Source organism: Sinocyclocheilus grahami, unplaced genomic scaffold (genome assembly GCF_001515645.1).
Source record: "Sinocyclocheilus grahami isolate Dianchi unplaced genomic scaffold, SAMN03320097.WGS_v1.1 scaffold579.1, whole genome shotgun sequence".
In the NCBI taxonomy this organism is placed as follows: domain Eukaryota; kingdom Metazoa; phylum Chordata; class Actinopteri; order Cypriniformes; family Cyprinidae; genus Sinocyclocheilus; species Sinocyclocheilus grahami.
The window spans coordinates 870,044-894,763 of record NW_015505758.1 but is presented as its reverse complement, the minus strand read 5'-3'; the positions used below and the strand labels follow the sequence as shown (position 1 = coordinate 894,763).

General features: G+C 38.8%; 2 protein-coding genes across 4 annotated transcripts in view; one reads left to right on the top strand and one right to left on the bottom strand.

The window, feature by feature from the left end:
- The first annotated feature begins 202 nt into the window (after positions 1 to 202).
- LOC107556819 (solute carrier family 43 member 3-like) lies at positions 203 to 3,865 on the top strand. The gene is made up of 6 exons (XM_016240049.1): positions 203 to 341; positions 444 to 584; positions 1,199 to 1,306; positions 1,392 to 1,578; positions 1,667 to 1,787; positions 3,571 to 3,865. The coding sequence occupies exons 1-6, from the start codon at positions 203 to 205 to the stop codon at positions 3,658 to 3,660; spliced, it is 786 nt and encodes a 261-aa protein (XP_016095535.1). The 3' UTR covers positions 3,661 to 3,865.
- Positions 3,866 to 3,999: 134 nt separating this feature from the next.
- The window catches only part of LOC107556818 (calcium-binding protein 2-like), a 30,468-nt gene continuing 9,747 nt past the window's right edge, over positions 4,000 to 24,720 (bottom strand). Inside the window, exons 1-7 of one of the 3 annotated variants that reach the window (XM_016240047.1) lie at positions 13,487 to 14,265; positions 12,338 to 12,550; positions 9,336 to 9,366; positions 8,195 to 8,329; positions 7,930 to 8,039; positions 7,696 to 7,843; positions 4,680 to 4,705 (exon numbers count right to left, since the gene is read on the bottom strand). In XM_016240047.1, the coding sequence (XP_016095533.1) occupies positions 4,680 to 4,705; positions 7,696 to 7,843; positions 7,930 to 8,039; positions 8,195 to 8,329; positions 9,336 to 9,366; positions 12,338 to 12,550; positions 13,487 to 13,528 (705 nt within the window). In that variant the 5' untranslated portion in view covers positions 13,529 to 14,265. Of the gene's footprint in view, positions 4,706 to 7,695; positions 7,844 to 7,929; positions 8,040 to 8,194; positions 8,330 to 9,335; positions 9,367 to 12,337; positions 12,551 to 13,486; positions 14,266 to 24,720 lie in introns of those variants that run through there. The other 2 variants (XM_016240046.1, XM_016240048.1) reach the window with 2 other exon arrangements.

Genomic DNA, 24,720 nt, shown 5'->3' with positions numbered 1-24,720 from the left:
ATACATTTATGTTTTTTGCAACAAATAAGTTGAATAATTCCATACATTTAAAACAAATGTTATATATTATTGTAGATAAATGAAGCATAGTGTATATACTCTATATTTAGTATGTAGTAAATCTGATATAGCCTTAATTATGTTTAGTACATAATTCATGATCTTATCCATATTAATTCAAATGCAAATCCTTATTTACAGGATGAGCTGTGCTAAATCACATAGCTACAACATTGAACAGTACGAGGCAGAGCGAGACCTGCGTTCAGACAGAGGCAGAGGTGTAGATGATGAGCCACTGGAGACTGACACACTAAAGCTAACAGACAACTCTGAGACAGGTGCTGCTTTGCCAACATAGGTCTTAGTTTGGTAAAACATGACACTGCATGATTACTGAAACCTTTCTTATCAACAAATGGCTTCTTCTTCTTCTGCTATAGACAGTTTTAGGAGCTGTTTTCTGTCCTGGTTCTTCCTGTGGCACCTCATATGGCTGTCAGTCATGCAGCTGCGGCATTATTTCTTCATTGGAACTCTGAATCCAATGCTCAATAGACTGGCCAACCAAGACCCCGACATTGGTAAACACATTTTCTCATTACTATGATGCTTTTCAATGAATTCTGTGAAATCTTTGTTTATGGTAGGAGCCTCTCAGTTCATAAAATGAACTTGAATTTGAATGACAGGAGGAGGAATTTACTGAATTCAAAGACATTTAACACAATCACACATCAGACTTTGAGGTAAATTAAAGAATTCTTAATTGATGTAAATTATTATATTAAATATTTATAAATTATATATTAAAAAATATTAAATCAATTAACATTAAAATAAAAAATAAATTAAAATGTCTGTATTTCTGACATTTCAAACATTGACTATTAATATGATGATATATTTCTGGAAATATCCCATTTGTTGTGTGTAGGATCATTTTTATGGGTAATTTTTACTGAAAGAAAAATATATATTGTTAAAAACTACACATGAATTTCATTCCATTTTAATTCTACTCCCTTAGATACAATTCTGCATCCTCTTTGCTATGCCAGTCAAAATTCAGGAATGGAATTGGATTTTGCCATTCTGATTGGCAACAACCCTAGGATCATTTTCAAATGCCTTACTGCGATAGTAGCAGAGGTTATAGGATTTGACTGAGACTTCTTTATCTCTTTTTCATTCTCAGTGAGTGAGTACACCAATGCGTTTGCTTTCACCCAGTTCTGTGGAGTTCTCTGTGCTCCCTGGAATGGCCTGCTAATGGACCGACACAAAAGAAAACCCTTAGATCCAGGTCAGTTGACAGGGAAATGTGAAGATCTGTCTTCTCACACCTTTACCATTTTTCTTTCTCATTCCCACCCTGGATATTTTTGTAGGTGTGTCAGAACGGGAAGCAGACCTGCACTCGTCCGTTCTATCTCTCCTCCTCACCTCTCTGCAGTGCTTGTTGTTCTCCATCTGTGCAAGCATTCCGATCCTCCCTCTCCAGTACGTCACATTCATCCTTCAGGTCCTTAACCGTTCTTTTCTGTACGGAGGGAATGCTGCATTCATCAGCATAGCGTAAGTAAAATGAGTGATATAAGTATCTTGATTGTCGCTAAATTGAAATCTTTTCTTAAGTGAGTGCAATGAATCTGAATTCCTACAGGTTTCCTGCCCGTCATTTTGGAAAGCTGTATGGTCTAGTGATGTCCCTATCAGCTGTGGTGTCACTGCTGCAGTATCCCTGCTTCGCCCTCAACAAAGTTCTTGGAGGAGACCCCTTCTATGTAAATCTATGTTTCCCATTCCACTGTTTCAACAACAAAGAGCTCATATACATACAATGGCCCCAAAAGTATGTGTACACTTGTTATTGCATGAATGTCATTGAATTGTATCACAACATCAAACCAAGTGGCATTTATTATAAGTATAGCTTTTCACAAAAAGAGGTTTAAAATGATAAAACAATATACTGAGATACTGTTCAGAAAGAAGACAAAACGTATTGTTTTTGTGCAAATGTTAGTGGAATATGTCTATAGTTAATGTGAAGTTAGTTCTGAAAAAATTCTAGCATTATATCTTTGCAGAGAACTTCATTTAATATTTTGTTATCTAATGTAATAAAGTTAATACATTTTAAGTGTGTCCATTTGAGGTTTGAAATACTTTTTGGGGCCGCTAGATGTTGATCCTATGGAAGCCAAAAAATCATGCTTTGGTAAATCATAATTATAATATAAAAAGCCAAAATAATACAAAGTTATAATTATGAGATAAAATGTCAAAACTGACATAAGCTGAAATGATGTGATAAGAATTGTGACATAAAACTTTATTAACTTTATTTTTCTGACATAATTGTTATAAGAATCCTTGACATTTTTATCACCTTTTGTCTCAATTTTGACTCTTATGCCATATTTATGACTTTTATCTCATAATTTCAACTTTTAACTCATAACTTAGTATCTCACAATTTTGACTAATAATGTTATAATTATTGTTTTTATTTCTAAAACATAACATTTTGTTTTAAATACAACATGCTATGGACATAAAAAGTAATAGTTCTGATCAAAAATGATATGTGGCAGAAATGTTCTTCCATACAATACCTACAACTATAAGATTGTATGGTTAAATGCTAAATACTAATATACTAAAACTATATAAATACTAAAAAAGCCTATAAAAGTGAGTTTTTCACATCAAACCTAAAATCCATATGAAAGATTGCTCCATAAACATTTCCAGCAGCATTTGATTAAAGGGGCCCTTGATTATGATTTCACTTTTTAACTTTAGTTAGTGTGTAATGTTGCTGTTTGAGCATAAACAACATCTGTAAAGTTACGACAAATGCAAAGGGAGATATTTTATTTGACAGAATTCACTTTTTAAGGCCTACAACACACGGCTGGTAGGGACTACAAAGAGCTTCTTCCTGGGTTGGTGACATTACAAACCCTAAAATTTACATAAAGCTTTTATTATGCAACAAAGAGTGTGAGGCCATGTTGGGGTGCGAGGAAGAGTTGTTGTAGTAGAGTGTTACTGTTATAAATTTAACAATTACTTAAATAAGGATAAAACCGTATATATCAAAAGATAACATAAACAGCAGTAGCATTTACAAATAACAGCGTATCTAAAAAGTATGAGACAACTACAAACAAAAAACATACCATTCTGAAACGTCCTGTAAGAGCCGTGGTTGCACAGGTTCTGCTCGATCCGCTTCAATAATATTCTCTGGGTCTGATTCGGGCTCAAATTGATAAGGTAATATATTGACTCCATTGTTTACAGTACACCAGAGCACATACAACTGCCGTTAGGGGCATTTTTATTTATTTTTTATTTTTTTAAACAAAGCATGAACACATGTTACAGTGCACCCAATAAACACAGTCAAGCCTTCGAAAATAGCTGATTTACCACCCCTTTAAATATTCAATTAGTTTGAATTCCGTGTGTGTAAATTGACCAAAATCATTAACAATTAAGTTTTCCACAGCTTTTACTGTAATCAGTAAATGTTAGTGTATTTCTGTGTTTCTGTAGGTGAACATCATCTTGACTGTCCTGACTCTACTGGCCTTCATTCATCCTGTCTATGTGTTTCTTCACTGCAGAGAGATGGCAAAACAGTGAGAGAATTCACAGAGCATTTTAGAAGCCTCCATACAGGAAACATCAATGTATTAATTTAAATCACTTCATCTATAGACATACTTGATTAATGCATATGATTATGCAAATCTATCTAGGCCTTAGCTTTTGTAACTGACAAAGGGAAAATTAATAAGCATTGTGATTATTGTGTATTCACGCAACTTAATTATTATTTTTTTACCACCATTGTATTTTAGAGATTTAAATACTCGAAAATAAGAGTTAATAGTCAGCATTTAAATTAATTTAATTTAATTTAATTGGTTATTGAATATTTACAATCTTAATGAGTACAGAAATAACAATAAATATATTGAAGTTTTTATTTATATAGTTCACTATTGACAAGAATAGATATTTAGATAAAAACATTTGTTTAAACATAATGATTAAGGAACAAGGGGAGATCACATGGGTGTCAGGATCTTTACAAGGGATCTCCAGACTCTTCCGGAGTTGTATAATATCCAGTTTTGCATGTTAATATCTTGTTCCCACAGGGAAAGCATTAACAGCCCAAAAAGCATCATACAGGAACTTTAGACCCATTAACCAGTGGTTTACCTTCCAAAACACACATAATACTGATTTATATCTAGCATTGCATTGTCAGTCCACAATGACCATGTACACCTCATATATAATTTCAGTAGTTATTAATTACATTTCCATTCTGGGGTTTATAGCATGCTTTTATAAATAATGTGTGCTACAGCTATGCTTTGTACCATTATAATTCTGAACATATGTGGAAACATGGAAATACCTTAATTAGCTCCTTAATTTTTTAACCAAAATGCTAAAATAAATTAAATAAGAAACACTTTTCCTCTTTGTCATAAAAACAAGCAAATATGTAAAATATCCCTGTATGAAGAAAGAGTATGGTTTAAATAATTTAATAAGGTAGTTAATTAAAGCAGACGCATAGTATTTCACTCTTCACGTTAGGAGTTGGCAAACTGATTGTTCTCTTCCTTTTTCATGAGTCCTCTAAATTAGCGAGACATCATTCGGACAAACTCTGTTGAGCGTAAGGTGAAAAATATGTTAGTTAGAGATGAACAGATAGTTTCCTTTCCAATTTATGGTGCTGTGTGTACATTAATGAGGAAAAAAATTAACTTAAATGATTTTAGCAAATGGCTGCAATATAACAAAGAGTGAAAAATTTAAGGGGGTCTGAATACTTTCCGTACCCACTGTACGTATAGCAGACACTTTTATCAAAAGTGAGTTACAAATGAGGAATATTCATTATAAAGAGGCATATATACATGACATATATATAATTTATTCATTCATTCATTCCATAAGCATCTTTTATATACACTTCCTTGCCTCTTTATTAGGTACCCCCTTTTACCATCAAAAATGCCTTAGTTCTTTGTGGCATAAATTCATTAAAGAGCTGGAAACATTCCACTGGGATTTTAGTCCATATTGACATGATAGCATCATGCAGTTGTTGCAGATTTGTCAGCTGCACATGCATGATGTGAATCTCCCATTGCACCACATCCCATATGTGCTCTATTGGATTGATATCTGGTGACTGTGGAGGCCATTTGAGCATAGGGAACTCATTGAGTTTTATGACCTGGCACATTATACTGCTGGAAGTAGCCATGCTAAGATGGGTACACTATGGTCATAACAGGAAGGACATGGCCAGGAACAATACTGAGGTTGGTTGTGGCAAACGTGTGCCAAGAAAATATCCCCCACACCATTACACCAGCACCACCAGTCTGAATCGTTGATGCAAGGCAAGATGAATCCATGCTTTCATGTTGTTTATGCCAAATTCTGACCCTATCATTTGAATGTTGTAGCAGAAATCGATACTCATCAGACCAGGCAACCTTTTTCCAGTCTGCTATTGTTCAGTCTTGGTGAGCCTGTGCGAACTGTAGCCTAATTTTCCTGTTCATAGCTGACAGGAGTGGTACACAGTGTGGTCTTCTGCAGCTGTAGCCCATTTGCTTCAACATTGAATGTGTTGTGCATTCAGAGATGCTCTTCTCCATACCTCAGTTGTAGCGAATGGTTATGAGTTGCTATTGCTTTTCTATCAGCTCGAACTGGTCTGGCCATTGTCCCCTGACCTCTGGCATCAATATGGCATTTTCGCACACAGAACTGCCACTCGCTGGATATTTTGTCTATTTTGGACCATTCTTTGTAAACACTAGAGATGACTGTGTGTGAAAATCCCAGTAGATCAGTAGATAGTTTCTGAAATACTCAGAACCAGCCCATCTGGCACCAACAACCATGCTACATTCAAAGCCACTTAAATCATCTTTCCTCCCCATTCTGATGCTCAGTTTGAACTTTAGCAGATTGTCTTGACCATGTCTACATCCCTAAATGCACTTAGTTGCTGCCATGTGATTGGCTGATTAGATATTTGTGTTAACAAGCAGATGAACAGATGTACCTAAAAAATTGGCCGGTGTGTGTATATTAGCATGAATAAAGGCTATACATAATGGTTTTCCCAAATGCACATGCAAAAATCAAAATTCAAGAACCTGTGGAACAAAATTATAATTCTAACCTTCAAAGTCAACCTGGCCGTCTCCATTGAGGTCGACATCCCTGAGGATCTCATCAATCTCTCTGTGGTTGAGCTGCTCTCCCATCAGCTTCTTCATGGCTTCCCTCAGTTCAGCCAGACTGATCTGACCATCACCGTCGGAGTCAAACTGAGATTAAAAAGATCAATTAAAAAGGGTGTGACTTCAGAAAACTTGGGAATACAGTACACCTGTCAGTAACATGGAACACCAACCTCTCTAAAAGCATCTCTCAGTTCTTTCACTCCGATCATGTCTGCTGTCTCAGCCAACATCTTTGGGCCCATCAGGTCTACAAAGTCCTAGTCCATATTGACATGATAGCATCATGCAGTTGTTGCAGATTTGTCAGCTGCACATGCATGATGTGAATCTCCCATTGCACCACATCCCATATGTGCTCTATTGGATTGATATCTGGTGACTGTGGAGGCCATTTGAGCATAGGGAACTCATTGAGTTTTATGACCTGGCACATTATACTGCTGGAAGTAGCCATGCTAAGATGGGTACACTATGGTCATAACAGGAAGGACATGGCCAGGAACAATACTGAGGTTGGTTGTGGCAAACGTGTGCCAAGAAAATATCCCCCACACCATTACACCAGCACCACCAGTCTGAATCGTTGATGCAAGGCAAGATGAATCCATGCTTTCATGTTGTTTATGCCAAATTCTGACCCTATCATTTGAATGTTGTAGCAGAAATCGATACTCATCAGACCAGGCAACCTTTTTCCAGTCTGCTATTGTTCAGTCTTGGTGAGCCTGTGCGAACTGTAGCCTAATTTTCCTGTTCATAGCTGACAGGAGTGGTACACAGTGTGGTCTTCTGCAGCTGTAGCCCATTTGCTTCAACATTGAATGTGTTGTGCATTCAGAGATGCTCTTCTCCATACCTCAGTTGTAGCGAATGGTTATGAGTTGCTATTGCTTTTCTATCAGCTCGAACTGGTCTGGCCATTGTCCCCTGACCTCTGGCATCAATATGGCATTTTCGCACACAGAACTGCCACTCGCTGGATATTTTGTCTATTTTGGACCATTCTTTGTAAACACTAGAGATGACTGTGTGTGAAAATCCCAGTAGATCAGTAGATAGTTTCTGAAATACTCAGAACCAGCCCATCTGGCACCAACAACCATGCTACATTCAAAGCCACTTAAATCATCTTTCCTCCCCATTCTGATGCTCAGTTTGAACTTTAGCAGATTGTCTTGACCATGTCTACATCCCTAAATGCACTTAGTTGCTGCCATGTGATTGGCTGATTAGATATTTGTGTTAACAAGCAGATGAACAGATGTACCTAATAAATTGGCCGGTGTGTGTATATTAGCATGAATAAAGGCTATACATAATGGTTTTCCCAAATGCACATGCAAAAATCAAAATTCAAGAACCCGTGGAACAAAATTATAATTCTAACCTTCAAAGTCAACCTGGCCGTCTCCATTGAGGTCGACATCCCTGAGGATCTCATCAATCTCTCTGTGGTTGAGCTGCTCTCCCATCAGCTTCTTCATGGCTTCCCTCAGTTCAGCCAGACTGATCTGACCATCACCGTCGGAGTCAAACTGAGATTAAAAAGATCAATTAAAAAGGGTGTGACTTCAGAAAACTTGGGAATACAGTACACCTGTCAGTAACATGGAACACCAACCTCTCTAAAAGCATCTCTCAGTTCTTTCACTCCGATCATGTCTGCTGTCTCAGCCAACATCTTTGGGCCCATCAGGTCTACAAAGTCCTCGAAGTCCACTCTACCGCCACCTATTGAACAAACATACAATCATGTAAGAAGTATCATAAAAACACCCTAGATGAGTGGTTCAGATATTCATGTTTTACTGAGTCTGTTCTTGAATAAAACTCTCAGTATAACTGAGATAATGACGTATAATGATAATGACAAGGTTGCCACTCACAGATCTGCTGACTGAGTTCAATCAGCTCCATTTCTGTGGGCATGTAGCCCATCGTCCTCATGCACTCGCCCAGATCCTTACAGCTAATGAAGCCGTCCTTGTCTTTGTCAAATTCTCGGAAGGCTTCTTTCAACTCTGAAGGCAGAGAAAGAATGAGAGAGAGAGAGCATCTTCTTCAGTTTGTTGACATTAATGTGCAATCCAATCTGTCTGTGCAGTAAGAGGATTCTGAAGGATAAAGATATGGTGATCACATTTGTCGGAGGAGTAGTTCATCCAAAACTACTCACACTTATGCAATTGCAAAGCAGTAGCCAATGTTTTTTTCCTCCATAGAACACAAAAGGAAACAATGAAATTATAAAGTGAGCAAGGTCTGTCAATCTCAAATGCTGTACAAAACGATCATATTAGTGGTCAATATGTCTTTTGAGGTAATACAATAGCACTGTATGAGGAACAGACTTGAATTCAGTTTAAATCACAGTTGTTTTTGAGACTGATATTATATTATTTTTTTAGATTTTTTTTTTTTTAATTTGGAGAAAGGTGAATGAGAGCTATGGGATATTCTTTGATTTTCTCCTTTTGTGTTGCACAGAAGAAAGAAAATTATATTATCAAGGGATTTAGAGGAGACTGAAGGTAGATTCATATAAATTGAGCGAGATAATGGCAAGTGTACCAGCTAGTATCCATCCAGTCAACATGCTTCAGGTAAGTATAATCCATTTATTTTCATTTAGAGTTTCCACTCTCACAAAGCAACCTACCGCCATGCGATTGGACTATTGTTTGTATTAACTGACAGGCATCTTAGGCTGACTACTACATCCCTTTAAGCAGGACTCTACAGGTATTATTTAGGTGCAGTGACCGCTCTGCAACACTAGAGGTAGGTATTCAGCTCAAGGACAAAAGTGTACCTGTATATGGCAATCACAATCTCAATAAATTTGACATATTCTACTCAATTCAAAAAGACAATTAAGGCAAAATTAAGATGGCTTTAACAGCAAGAATCCATGTTGATGGAGGGAGTGAAGTCAATAAGGAAAGGAATCGTTTCATTTTGGATGGTGGGAGAGTTTAACGCTCTTAATGGTATAAAGCATATCAATGATGTTGGATATCTCTGTACCTTCAATTTCCTCTGGCCGTAGATCTCTGTCCTGCAGTGAGTACAGATTTCAAAGAGACATACAGAGGCAAACTATTAGGACAAACACACAGATACGTTGACAGACACATACATACAAAACATAATAATAAATAATTAAAATAATGATAATATAATTAGAACAACATATAAATAATACAAATAATTGAATTATTTTATCATTTTTTCGTTACAAATGATGTAGAAAAATCATAGAAAATTGGTTAGAAAGTGTGGGAACCCTGTATTATAAGCTCTCCTGTAATCTGCTTTGCATTCCGACTGGGCTTGTTGAACTGTCACTCAAAGTACATTGTACCAGCAAGCCTCAGGCACACCTGTCAGTGTTTCCGGGGGCAACCATCTGCACACCGCTGCATGAACACGCGAGTGGTTGAATGAAACACATGAGGCTCTGATTACTGGTCAGCACAAGTAAAAACAAAAGGAGTGCCTGCATGTAAATGTGCTTCATATCATATCACACAAAACATTAATGCATTCACTCATTAATGCACTCCTTTCCAGAGAAAGATTCAACTGATACAGAATGACCACCATACCCAAAAAAGTTCACAAAATCCTGTACGTAAAAAAGAAAATGTGTGCCTATGAAGTTCATGGTAATATTCAAGAAATAGTTCGCCAAAAATGGAAAATTTGCTGAAAATGTACTTACCCTCAGGCCAACCAAGATGTAGATGAGTTTGTTTTTCATCTCAAGAGATTTGGAGAAAAGTAGCATTACATCACTTGCTCACCATTGGATCCTCTGTAATGAATGGGTGCCATCAGTCCAAACAGCTGATAAAAACATCTCAATAATCCATGTAATCCACACAACTCAGTCCATCAATTAGTCTTGTGAAAAGCTGTGTGTTTGTAAAAAAACAAACAAATTGCTTCTGGCTAAAATATGAGTCCTCTGTCTACGCTTTTTCCAGTGAAAAAGTTGTTTCATCAGGGGAGAAATATAACACTGTTTACAAACTTACAACACATTAATGATGGATTTGTTTTTACAAACACACAGCTTTTCACGTCACAAGACATTAATTGATGGATGGAGTTATGTGGATTACTTGTGGACTATTGGGATGTTTTTATCAGCGGTTTAGACTCCCATTCTGATGGCACCCATTCACTGCAGAGGATCCATTAGTGAGCAATGTAATGTGATGTAATGCTGCATATCTCCAAATCTGTTATGATAAAGAAACAAACTCATCTACATCTTGGATAGTCTGATTATATTTTCAGCAAATGTTTTACAGTTTTTGGTTGAACTATTCCTTTAATGAACTTAGAATATAACTATGGATTTTATGGATTTAATATTTTCCTTACAAAAATAAGGTTGATTTTGTGCAGTTTTTGTAATCGCTCCCTTAATAATATTGAGGTCCTGAAGCAAAACTGACTGAGAACCACAGTGTTATGATATTATGGATGATATTATATTAAGTTATCTAAGGATAGAAAAGCACACACATGGGATTGCGTGTTGTCATGTCATGCGATATTCATGTTCGTGGAAATGGAGAAACTCAGTCATTAAAACATTATCAGCATAACTCCAAATAAAAAAAGAACAAGCTGAGCAATGAAATCTCAACTGAATCAACATTTATACATTACATAAGTAAGATAATAACAAATGGTAGAGTGATTTAGATTTTGATCTGATTGACTGAGCCTGTGTTTGGGCAGTGGCCAGCCAGAACATATTCACACAGCTGGCGACTATTTAGGCTGATTACTATGAATTGGCAAGCATGATGCAAGCAGCAGTAGAATAAGGTCACTATGGTGAACAGATTACAAGGGTCCAGGTTGCCAGGTAACAAATGGAGTCCAATGGAGTTCACATATAATTTTTTGTGAAAATCAGGTACTCACCCATACAATATATAGTTTTTACATAGTCTGTTCAACATGCACCCTAGAGCCTCAATAAGTGCTGCACAACTAAAAAGATGTGATATTACTTGGGGAAAAAGGCTTTAGCTAGTCACAAACAATTTCAGGGAAATTTTACATTGGTTTTGTCTTTTTTTGCTTTTTTTTTTTTTTAGCAATTTCTAGTTTACACCCTACTCTATCCACACAAAAAGGATTCTGGGATTATCAGACAGATGGAGACATTGATATGAAACATTAAGCTACTATAAAACTACACAGTTGAAGGCTCTCTCTCTTTGTATTTTTGACCACTTCCACCAGATTAACATAAGGAACTGATTGTACTGCCAGTGGTAGGTGTAATATCTAAGGTGAAATATCTAAGTTTCACCTCTCTTTGGAGAAACATGCACAATGATTGTCTTTTTTTCCTGCAAAGACATAAGAGGTTTTTCCAAGATTCTCCCATGAGTAAAAAAGAGCATTATACTAATGGTATATATAAATCATAGCCATATGCAACAATTGACAGCAGAAGGATATTACACTGTCTCAGTCCCATCGATCAATACTGGAGGCTTCAGGATCTAAATAACATTTTTAAAAAGTACTAATTTCTTCATTCACCCAAACCCCGTCACTATCAGATAATATTATATTATAGCCTACTACATACATTTCTGATTTGGTGCACACTTGAGAGTAGGTTGTAGAAATGCATTCATGTTAGGTTGTTGAGTGCATTTGTTTCTATTATGGACACTTTAATGTAAACATTTAAGCATCCTTACAAATGCTGCATTAAGGACTTGGCTACATAACAAATGACCTGACATTGACTCACAATGGCGAATAATGTGGCACAGTATCCTCCAATCACAGGAATGGGAGATGATGGGTCATTATCTAAGTAATAGGGGCTCAAGGGAGGTTAATAGGATTTGACTGAAGGTGGATAAGACAGAAAATGATAATCTGATTCCTTGATGGGAATTCTGACACTGATGTTCTATATATCCACACCATGCATTTTCTAAAAAAGGCTAGTTTGTAAGTGTGTGTGTGTGTGTGTGTGTACATACGAGTTGAGCCTGAGCGAAGCTTTGTCGGAGAAAGATGCAGGCTGGGCCCAAGATGTTGTGTAGCATGGTACAGTTCTGAACCAGAGCACATATTGGCTCCTCAAACTGCTGCCCCAGCTCTTCATCATCCTCATCCTCAGCTGCTGCATCACCGCTGCCTCCTAACATGGCGGATGCCAATGGCAGTCCACTGCCTTCCTGGGGCGGGACCCCCTTTGCAAGGAACCATTTCATTATGCACCAGACAAAATCGCAGTCTGACAAGGTCTAATACTGCTGTATGTGGTGAAATTATCTGTCAAATAAATCATCCTGCCGATGTCTATACTATAAATTACATTATTATTTTATAATGAAAGAATCCTGGGAAATGAATCACTTTTTATTGTAATAGAGCAACTTGGACATTCTGCTATAAATATCATGTATCAAATATAATTCATCATTATATATAGTACTGTTCAAAGGTTTGGGGTCAGTAAGGGTTGTTTTGTTAAATTAATTAATAGTTTTCTTCAGAAAGGATGCATTAAATTGATCAAAAAGTACAAGACATTTGTAATGTTACAAAAAAAATTACATTTCAAATAAATGCTGTTCTTTTGAACAGAAAAAATTATCCATGTTCACACAAAAATATTAATCAGCACAACTGTTTATAGCATAATAATAAGAAGCATTCAGCAAATCAGCATTTTAGAATGATTTCTGAAGGATCAAGTGATGCTGAAAACTTTGGTAATGACTGGTGAAAATGCAGCTTTGTCATCACAGAAATAAATTATAATTATTTAAAAATAATGTAAAGTAAAACAGAGTTATTTAAAATTGAAATAATATTTTCCAATAATACTTTCTTGCTGTATTTTTGATCAAATTAATGCAGTTCTCAAATTAAGAGACTTCCTTTTAAAAATGAAACAATATTACCAACCCCAAACTTTTGAAGTTTGGTGAAATGTTCCTTTAAGTTTGTACATTACAATTATTGCAACGTAATTGCAACTTAATCAATAGCTTAACTTATCGCACCATGATACTGTCTGCCAAAGGCCAAGTAATTATGAATAGTTTCAAGTAATTTTCGAAATCAGTCTCACTAATCTACTTCTTATAAAAATAGTCTTTTTTAAAAAACTGATATCTTACCTTCTTCATACTGCTTCTTTTAGATGGCTTCGCTCCCATCATTTGTATTTCTCTAATTCTCACTGCTCCAACTCTTTCTGGTCATCTCTGTCCCTCCCCCTCCCTCTTTATCTCTCACTCTTGGTTGCTGTCCTCAGATTATTACATAAACTTTGCGACACACGATCCCTGTTGTCAGAATATATCAAAAGGGGGGGAGTAGCTTAAACAAGAGGTGATGGGTAGTGATGCTAATATCACTAAAAACGAATGCTTTGGGAGCAGTGAGACCTATTCCTTAAGCCAGAAACGGTATTTCCAGGGTTTTCTGAGCACTCTAATCCTGATGCATCTGTTGTCTGTTTTCGCTCTCTCTGCATGTTCTTTATCCTGCCCCTTCTTTCTTTCTCCATGTAATTTCACATACTCATTTTGACTTGTGATGGACTCTAATCGCACTTCTGCTGCAAGTGACTGTTCTGGCATGGTTCAAAATAGGAAGGGATGGAGAGATGAGGAGAGAAATGTAGAGAGAGAGAGAGAAAGAGAGCAAAGGGGTGGGAAAGGGCTTCATAATCCGCAACATTCCAGATTACATTGTGAGTGCAACGCAGCTGGCAGTGCTGATAAGGGAATGTAGGATTGTAGAAAAATTGTAGAGAGCAGGTAGACAGATGATTTTTAGAAGGGCGATGAGCTGCAGTGTCAGGGGTCAGAGGTCAAAAGGGTCAGAAGAGAGGATAGATGGATCAGTAGATGAAGCCAAATCAATACTTATTGTCAGCGCAGAAAATGGGAAAATATTGAGGAAAACAGGAAAATAACAAGGACATTAAAAAAATATATAATAATAAGTATATAAATGAGGATGGGAGATGGCGACCTCTGGTGGTGAGAGGGAGAACACCAGACGCCAGCCCCTGACAATTGTCAGCGCAGAAAATGGGAAAATATTGAGAAAAACAGGAAAATAACAAGGACATTAAAAAAATATATAATAATAAGTATATAAACAACTAGCCCCAGACCCATCCACGTGGTTTTGTTTTGCTCTAATCTACTCATAAACCCTAAAATATGATATTCTGATACTAATTCTTGGTATTAGAGGGAGAAAAAACATTTACAGTGACTTACAGAATTACTTCACAGTGTTATGATTAGTGAACACTGGTGGAAATGAAATTATGCTTGTCTATGAGATTAGACGGGTTTAAACATGCAGGTGAGCGCAAAACATGTTTTCATTTTTTTCAGAGATCTCTTAGCCTTTTCACCTCTCCTACCCAGAAGTACGATTTGGTCCAGATCAAGGTATTACTGTATTCAATCCCACATTCATGCAATATTACCATGTAATCTCTTTAGATTCCATGCTAGGCTTTCTCTCACATTCTTTTTTATATATACAGTATAACTAAGATATTTTAAGATCAAATTACAGAAAATTGTGCTTAAAAGCTCTCCGGGCGCAAAGACAAAGTAGGCATAAAAAGATAGAGATCTAGGGCTGTTTCATAGTACAACAATATGGCATTTCAATGATATTATATTTGTTAACATGCACCTTACAAAAGCTCCATAGCACAAGAGGGCAACGTCAATTCAGTTAATTCAGTATATGAATGATTTAAATATGAATAATGAATATTTCCTTTATATCTATTTTAAAAAAAGAGGGGTCTTATACACCCAGTAGATAATAAACTAAAGCTAGAGCTATACATTTAGCTTTCTTCAGATTCCTTTGTATCCACCTTCAGCAGCTGCATAATGGAAATATAACCACTAGGGGGCACTAAACAAGCACTTTTGATATTCAAAGTGTCTACAAAGGGATAGACCTGTGTTGAAAAAGCACAATTTCATATTTTTCATAAGGTGATTGTGGGGCGAAATTTCCAGAATTGTGTGGATTCACTAAAACAAAAAAATTAAAAAATTAAAATAAATAATTAAAATTAAATTACCACACAAAACTTTGGACTTTCTGTATTTTGTCATTATCTTAAACGCCTTTTGTTCTAAATGCTTCTGCGTAAATGCTTGAAATTTGTTTTGTATACATACATGTGTAAATTATGTGTATGTACAAAGCAAAAACTATAATTATATTAGCATTTTTTAAATGGATGAGTTGGACTGGAGAGTGAAGGACAAGCAGTCAACAAGTGCACAGAAGGATGATAGTTTATGCTCTCAGTATAAACTAACCAATCACAACAAATATTCAAATGATGTATCGTGTCAAGCCAATCAGCTTCTAGTGTACTTAACCCTCTGGTATTGTTCATTTGGGAGTCACACTTGTGTTGTTCGCGATCAAAAGTGACCGGACACCTGAAATGAAACTTTTTTTTTTAATTTTCAGTGAAATCAAGGTAATATATTTTTGTTCGATAATATTTTTTCTTTATTATTTTGTATTTAGAGTGAATTTCATGGTACTAATTAATATTTATGCAATAATTATGATACATTTTTCCCATAATAAAAAAAAATTAGGGCTGGTAAGCGATTACATTTTTTAATCTAATTAATTACATGATGTGACGATTAATTAATCCAATTTATTATTATTATTGTGGAAATATGAAATATGTATTGAATGAAATGATACTCTAGGCTAACCCTGAATCAAAATAAGGTTTGTTACAAAAGCTTACAGTAATGTTCCAATGCTTTTTTGGAAGTCAGCTGTTAAAAATCTTTACAGTTCTGACTCTAAAAACTGATTAGACAAGCCACATTTGATGGCGTCATAAAATAGCCAGTGACTGCAAATTATTTAAATTATACAAAGGGCTCCGAGAGTCTGAGACCACATTGAAAATGTGGTACTTTTCATTTAAACCTGGAAATAAACAAAGTTTAAAAAGTTTTAGGGTTTTGAAAATAAATAATTATTTAAAAAAATTAATAATAATAATAATTATTATTATTATTATTAGCAGTAGTAGTAGTAGCCTAATTCATAGTAATAATACATGGCTCAAAGCACCTTCTCAAAACAGTTCTGAAGCATGCTTTTTGTTTATGTGTTTCCCACAGACTTGCACATGCAAATTGATTCTCTGCCAGCAGGAGGCGCTGTTGGAGCCGAGATATAGCGGTTTCCCCGGTAACGGCTGTAATCAAATACAAAACGCTAGGAAAGACGAAATGAAAATGACATCAAAGCATTTCTGAAGACGGTCGGTTCTTTTCAATTATACATTCATATAAATACACCCCAGCTGCATTTTAATTTTGAAACGTGCAGTGCTCAGTTTATTCAAGGAAGTAGTTAGAATCCTTTTGGAAAATCTATTTGTGGCGTCAGTTTTGATTTTGTGATGGGCCGCCACAAATAACTCAATGTATGGGAAACACTGGACACTGCTATAAGTCAAATGGCTATAATCTAAATGATAAAAAAAAAAAAACTACTCATATTAGAGGTGAAATGTCGTCCGATTATGTCAAACCTCATTTGCTCACTGGATGTCATGACAACAAATGTCATGAAGGAAAAGTTTCAATATCTCACCTTCGCTTTCATTTTGGACCATCTCTAAAGAGACATAAAAAATTAAACTTATGATTTACAAGTTTAACATGCGTTTATCAAAGTAGGACATGAGTGTTCTTGAAATACGGAGTCGGACCTTGGTGCTTTCACACCTGTAGATCGATTGCTTTGTTCCGAAACAAGGATTCAAATTATTACAATGTTGCTTTTTATTCTTGGTGTGGTTCGCTTTCATATGGCAATGTTTCTAAACGGACCAAATTTGTTAATACAAGTCATGAGCGAGTAAACTGTTCTCTCATTGGTCAAAGTTCCACGGTTTATTTTCCGGCATACACACTTAGCTGTCAGCAGTCAGGATGGAACGACAGCAGCTTCGCTGGCTTATTGTTGTTTTTTTTGTAGATGTCCTTATATTAATTGATCACTTTGAGCAGGAGTCCAGGATTCATCGGGAAAACATTTTAAAAATGCACATACTAGGAAGAAGAGCAATAAGACGGCATTCTAAAATGAAAAAGTGCGCTTTGATTTTGAATGGCGAAGACGTGCTCACCCACAGACATTCACAGGTTCATTTTGAAGTATTAGCAAAACAACAAAGCTAATGCTTTTCACGGAACTTACGTAATTACCCATTATACATTGTGATATAGCCTGGTTCGTTGGTCCGTTAGATCGGATTGCTTTCTCACTACAACCGAACCGCTCCAGAGTTTGTTTCCAATCGAGACGAGACCACCTCGTTCAAGCGATCTCGGACTGATTGCTTTTTGCGCGGATCCGAGCGCGATTGCAGTGTTCACATATGCCCAAACGAACCGAGCTAAGGGGGGAAACGCGCCAGGTTCCGAAACAACAGGCCAGGTGTGAAAGCACCCTGAGAAGCACTGCTCTAAATAATAAACTAAAACTACCAGTAGGTGGGGGTAAATGTCTTAAATGTCATATGATGCGATTTCAAGTTTTCCTTTCTCTTTGCAGTGTTACAAGCTCTTGGTGCATAAAAAAGATCTGTAAAGTTGCAAAGACTAAAGTCTCAAATCCAAAGAGATATTCTTTATAAATTTAAGAGTCAACCACGCCTACCTAAAATGGCTCGTTCTAACACACCCCCACATGTCTACATCACTTTGTGGAAATATTAGCATTATGCGCCCAAATGTGCTCGCAAAGAAAGAAGGCATGGTTTCAGGAACAGCAGTAGTGTTGATGCAGCCATGTCAGGGAGACGCTGTGTGTTTCAGTGCGAAAGCAAAAGCACTTTATTTGGCCTTCCGGAAGTAGATGCAATTAGGAATCATTGGTTAAGATTTTTTTACAACAGAACAGCACAACCCAGATGTTTGAATTTGTGCAACGCATTTTATGGACGAAAGTTTTTTGAACCTAGAAGAGTACAAGGCTGGCTGTGCACAAAGGCTATTTCAAAAAAAAAAAAAGGGTAAATTCCGATTTTGCTATGACAATCTGGCACTTCTGAATCAGCGACTGTAAGTATGTTTTGTTACTAGTTTAAGTACTTGCTATTGACTGTTCAAATGCAGAGTTTCGCCCCTCCTCACCTGTGGTTGGACGGCTGTGTAAAAAGGGACAGTGACAAGCTCTGCGTTTTACCCAAAGTTAAAAAAGTAAAAAGCGAAAAAAAGACAGGGCAAATGAACTCGTTAAAAGGGTCATATGATGCGATTTAAATTTGTCCTTTCTCTTTGAAGTGTTACAAGCTCTTTGCATAACGCCACCCAAATGTTCACGCAAAGAAAGAAGGCGTAACTTTCATTCTCGCTGTAGTATTGTTGCCGCCGCCATACCGTGGAGACACTGTGTTTCGTTGTGAAAGCGAAACTACTTTGTTTGGCCTTCCAAAAGAGGACGATATCCGCTTCGTCATGCCTAGAGTTGATCCGTACTGGTCGCTGAGGAAATACATCAACTTCGCGCGGTGGATCGACGGATCGGCTTTCACCGTGGACGAAGCAGAGTCCAGCCCGGGGTCGTCACATGTGGTTGCCGCAAGCCGTTCCTCACTCTAGCCGCTGGCCTCCGCTCTAGGCCGCCGCCGCGTGTGACGCTGTGTTTCGTTGTGAAAGCGAAATTACTTAGTTTGGCCTTCCAAAAGAGGACACGACTAGAAATCAGTGGTTAAATTGTATTTACAACACTGTTCCAGAACACTTCAACCCAAATATTCAGATGTGTGCAGCACATTTTATGGAGGACTGTTTCCTGATCCTGGTAGAGTAGACTACAATCACAGACTGTTAGTACGTTTTTTATATTGAAAGAATTTGCCACTGATGATTCAAACGCGAGTTTTGGGCAGTGTAGAGTAGCGCTTGTTGTTTGTCATTTCTCCGATCACAAATGCAGACATGGTTTTATGTTACACTCCGGCCTGACAGGGCATCACAATATGGTAGGGGCGTAACATTTCCGTCACATCCTTGAGGTATTCGGCCAATCACACACTGGATAGCTGGCCAATCAGAGCACACCTCGCTTTTCAGACCGATGAGATTTGTAAAAATCGACGCGTTTCAGAAAGGTGGGGCATAGAGGAGAAACAATAATGTACAGTATGTGGAAAATAATGTGTTTTTTGAACCTTAAACCGCATAAACACATTTCATTACACCAAATACACAAAATAATGTTCTTTTTAGCAACATCATATGACCCCTTTAAATATCAATATAATACATAGTGAAAAAATGCAGTGTCATCAGTTTGTCTAAAAGAATACAGAACATTTGAATGTTTTATGCACCATTTACACGTGATAGGGAGCAGGTGTAAATTTCTTTTGAACCAACTAACATTTTCAAAATACAAACATTTTCATTAATCTAAAAATTTACGTCAGAACGACTTTCCGAACGATTTACACAAAAATTAGTTCTGCTCGTGTTTCATGAATGAGGCCCAATGCCTTTAAAATCCAATTTTTTAAAGGCAGATTAGTTCCATCTGGTGGGAGTAAAAAAAGAAAAAAACATCTGAAATTCCGTGGTTTAGCCACTAGATTCCAATAGTGCTCTATATAAAAGGCTTATAAATTCTCTAGTTGTCTTTTAGACATAAATACTTTTTTTTAAGTTGTGAATTTGGATTTATATTTAGACATTCTCAAAGACAACTTTTTATAAAGGTTTAGATTTTTTCTTTTTTTTGAAAAGTTGGTTTGAAATGTCAGTTTTTGTATTAATTTTACTACGGTCAAACCTGAACACAAAGATTTTTTAGGCATTTTATTACACATAACATCAAAGTTTTAAAAAATTTTACAAATATGAACAGGAATGCTTAATCAGAGGTTAATCAATCTGATTTCAACCTCTTATTTGAGTCTTCTGGCTCAATTTTGCCATATTGTTACAGCCACACCAGTTTATTTGTGTGTGTGTGTGTGTGTGTGTCTATGAGTGTGTGTAAGTGAGTGTGTGTGTCTGTTTTGTACTATTGAAGTTTAAGGCTAAGTTTACACGACAATGATGTAGTCAAAAACGTTTAAAAAAAGTTTCACGTATACACGACATCATTTTCAAAACGATTTGCATTTACACATTTCCGAGAAAACGGCCAAAAGCGCTGTATTACGTATGCCAGGCCAGTAGTTGGCGCTGTCACCTTGTTAGTAAACAGTACCTGTAGGGAAGTGACGATTATATGTTGTGTATGATGCGTCTCCGCTGTTGGTTGTAATATTGGTGAAATAAATCCACACTTTGCAGAAGAAGCGTTAGCAAACTCTTGAGCAGCAACAACAGTACCATTTACTCTGCCATTGTTGTGTATGTTTGTTCGCACTTGCCTTTAAAATCGACACGTATTGCACATGTCTACATACCTAACACGTACTACAAATAAAAAAAAAAACTAACACGTACTACGCACGCGCAATCTTTCAAAGATTCCAATATTGGTTGTTTACACGAAAACGATAACGGTGGCGTTTTCAAAAACTTGCACGTTGAAACCCGTTTTCAAAAATATGCGTTTTCAGTCCCGTTGTCGTGTAAATGAACAGGCAAAACGCATAAAAAGTTTCCCGATTTTGGCTTAAAATGTTGTTGGGTAAACGGCCCCTTAGAGTGTCACCCCTTCTTTGGTGTCTGTGTTTTTACTCCATTGTGGCTAAATTATTGATTTTATTTCACGTATTTGTAAAAACACGCTTTGTGTTACAGTCACACTAGTTCATATACAGGCAGGCTGGCGTCAGCGCATCAAGAGCCACTACGCACAGACGAATCCTAGACATGGGCTACAAATGTTGCATACCTCGTGTCAAGCCACTCCTGAACCAGAGACAATGTCAGAAGTGTCTTACCTGGGCTGTGGAGAAAAAGAACTGGACTGTTGCTCAGTGGTCCAAAGTCCTCTTTTTTTAAGAAATTGAAAGCAAGATCCCAGAGTCTGGAGGAAGAGTGGAGAGGCACAGAAACCATGTTGCTTGAAGTCCAGTGTGAAGTTTCCACAGTCAGTGATGATTTGGGCTGCCATGTCATCTGCTGGTGTTGGTCCACTGTGTTTTCTGAAGTCCACAGTCAACGCAGCCATCTACCAGGACATTTTAGAGCACTTCATGCTTCCTTCTGCTGACAAGCTTTATGGAGATGCTGATTTCATTTTCCAGCAGGACTTGGCACCTGCCCACACTGCCAAAGGTACCAAAAGCTGGTTCAATGACCATGGTGTTACTGTGCTTGATTGGCCAGCAAACTCGCCTGACCTGAACCCCATAGAGAATCTATGGGGTATTGTCAAGAGGAAGATGAGAGACACCAGACCCAACAATGCAGATGACCTGAAGGCCGCTATCAAAGCAACCTGGGCTTCCATTACACCTTAGCAGTGCCACAGGCTGATTGCTGCCATGCCACGCCACATTGATGCAGTAATTCATGCAAAAGGAGGCCCAACCAAGTATTGAGTGCATAGAAATGAACATACTTTTCAGAAGCCTGACATTTCGTTTTAAAATATCCTTTTTTAATTGATCTTATGTAATATTTGATAATTTCGTAATATTCGGGCGTGTGGCTGTTTTGCACTCGTTATATTTTAGAGTGTTACTCGTGCTGTGCACTTTTTTCTGCATCGTGAATGATTTGTATTTTCGCATATTTCCCATTCATTTCCAATGGCGGTCATTTTTTACAGCGAACAACACGAGTGTGACTATTTTTTATGACCATTTACCAAGTCCACGATTTTTTATTTTTTTGTCACATAGTGACTACCATAAAATTCAGCGAGTTCCGTACTGTGAATTAGCAATTTTTTAAATTTCAAAACATTTTTCTTTCCGGTCTAAAATGACCGAACAATACCAGAAGGCAGGGACGGACTGGGAGTAAAAAACATCCCTGGATTTTCTCCCAAATAGGCCCACCACAACTGCAATCCTATCACATTTATGGCAAATAACATCACAAAACCCATGGTGTGTCACGACATGGTGTGTGGAGGCAGGCAGGACGACAAGGATTCCAATAATGACTTTTAATGTAGACACAACAAGGCAGATTCAGGTAGGTGAGACACACAGACTCGGGGTAACATTCACAATAACCGACAACTAAAGCTCAGACAGACAGGAACTAATATAGGGTGGATAATTAGTGGCAGACAGGTGAGCACAATGAGGGTAATTAACTAATGATTAGTACGGGCTAAACCAACAAAAGGGGAAGAAACCACAATAAACAGTCCACAGGGGCATTACATTACTCCCCCCTCCCGGAAGGTGCGTCCTCGCACTGTAGAAACAGAGGGAGGGGCGGAGGGGGACTAGGAGGAGGACAAAGCAGTGGATGTGAGATGGTGACAGGGGAAGGCAAAGGGCTGGCTGGCAGGCAGACCAGACAGGTGGAGGTTCCATCGGAGGACGGGGAGGAATGTCCACCAACTCCAGGGGGCCGACCAGCGGTGGTGGAGGAGCCCGAGGCGGAGATGGAGAGCCAACGAGCCAGGGGGATGCCGAGGATCCGGGGGGCCAGGGTGGAGCCGAGGGCTCTGGCGACCAAGGCGGAGGTCTGCGGCGGAGCTGGAGCGACTGAGGACCAAGGTGGAGCTGGCGGGAGGAAGGAGCCCAACGGAGCCGGTGGGACAGAGCGATGAGGTGCAGCCAGAAGAGTGGCGTCCAGAGGCGATGGCGGGTCGACGCCCGACCAAGGTGGAGCCGGAGGGACGAGGGAGCCCGGTGGAGCTGATGGATCGATGGGTGACGGTGGAGGCGAGGGAGCTAGGAGCCGAGGGGGAGCCAATGGGTCTACGGGCCGAGGCGGAGTCCGGGCCGCGGAGGCCGGAGGCAGAGGTGAGGGAGACTCCAACCCCGGCGACGCTGGAGGATGGCAGTCCCGCAGGGCTCGCACAGCAATGATGGTGGGCTGAGGGCAAGCAGAGGGGCTGCCAGACGACAGCGGTGGAGGAGGCTGGAGCGGTTGGGAGGGCGGGCATTTTCGAGGAGCGGCTACTGGAGGGCGCTTTCTAGGAGCGGGCACTGGAGGGCGCTCTGAGCTGGATTCGGGGGCTGGAGCCCTTCCTGGGCTGAACTGGGGATCAGGAGCCCTTCCTGGGCTGAACTGGGGATCCCGAGGTCTCTCCTCCTCGTTTTGACACTGAATTCCCTCCATAGTCTGCTCACCCACAGCCATGATGCAGGAGTCGGAGCTCCCCTCCACACTCTCCTCGTCTACGGCTTGCTCGTCCGTGATGGGCACTGTCGCCGGCTCTCGCACCTGGTCTGACGTGTTGGGCTCAATATCTGAGGCGATCCTCTTCTCAGCCGAGGGGCTTCGCTCCGGCTCGTGGATTGAGGTGGGAAATGGCTCTCCGTCATCGGTGGACTCAGGCTTATGCTCCGTATCGCGGGGTGATGGTGGGCTGGGCTCAGGGTCCTGAGTGGGGCTGGTGTTGTTGTCAGCGATGTCCACGGTCAGATGGGACTTGCAGGACACCAGCATCCACTCGATGAAGGCGGCGAGGCTCTCTCGAGGACCATCCCCGGACAACTGCGCTCGTGTGGTGGCGTTAAGTCCAACTTGATAGAATGAACAGAGGCAGTTGTCCGGGTAGTGCGTGAGGTGAGCCAGGGACAGAAAGTCGTTCGTGTGGTCCTCAAGAGAGCGTTCCCCCTGCTCCAGCAGGAGGATTTGGAAGGTGGGGTAATCCATAACACGGAAATAAAAACTGACAAAAACCGGAAAAACAAACGAGGGGAAAGACGCCGCTATACTTTACTTAGGGTCGGTTATTCTGTCACGACACGGTGTGTGGAGGCAGGCAGGACGACGAGGACGACAATGATTCCAATAATGACTTTTAATGTAGACACAACAAGGCAGATTCAGGTAGGTGAGAGACACACACACACACACACACACACACACACACAGGTTTACTTTTGTGAAAAGTGGGGACATCCCATAGGCGTAATGGTTTTTATACTGTACAGACCGTATATTCTATTGCCCTTTACCAACCCTACCCCTAAACCTACCCCTCACAGGAAACTTTGTGCTATTTCAGATTTTCAATACACTCCATTCTGTGTGATTTATAAGCATTTTGAAAAGTGGGGTAATGTCCTGAAAAGTCACCTTCTCCTTGTAATACCTATGTCATTATACAAATTGATGTCCTCATTTGTCACAAAAACGCGTGTACTCTCTCTCTCTCTCTCTCTCTCTCTCTTCTCTCTTCTCTCTTCTCTCTTCTCTCTTCTCTCTCTCTCTCTCTC

Excerpts from the sequence above, each read along its gene's own strand:
- LOC107556819 (XM_016240049.1), top strand. The coding sequence starts at position 203 with ATGAGCTGTGCTAAATCACATAGCTACAACATTGAACAGTACGAGGCA. Across the intron at positions 342-443 it reads AACAGACAACTCTGAGACAG|ACAGTTTTAGGAGCTGTTTT; the intron begins GTGCTGCTTTGC and ends CTTCTGCTATAG. Across the intron at positions 585-1,198 it reads CAACCAAGACCCCGACATTG|TGAGTGAGTACACCAATGCG; the intron begins GTAAACACATTT and ends TTTCATTCTCAG.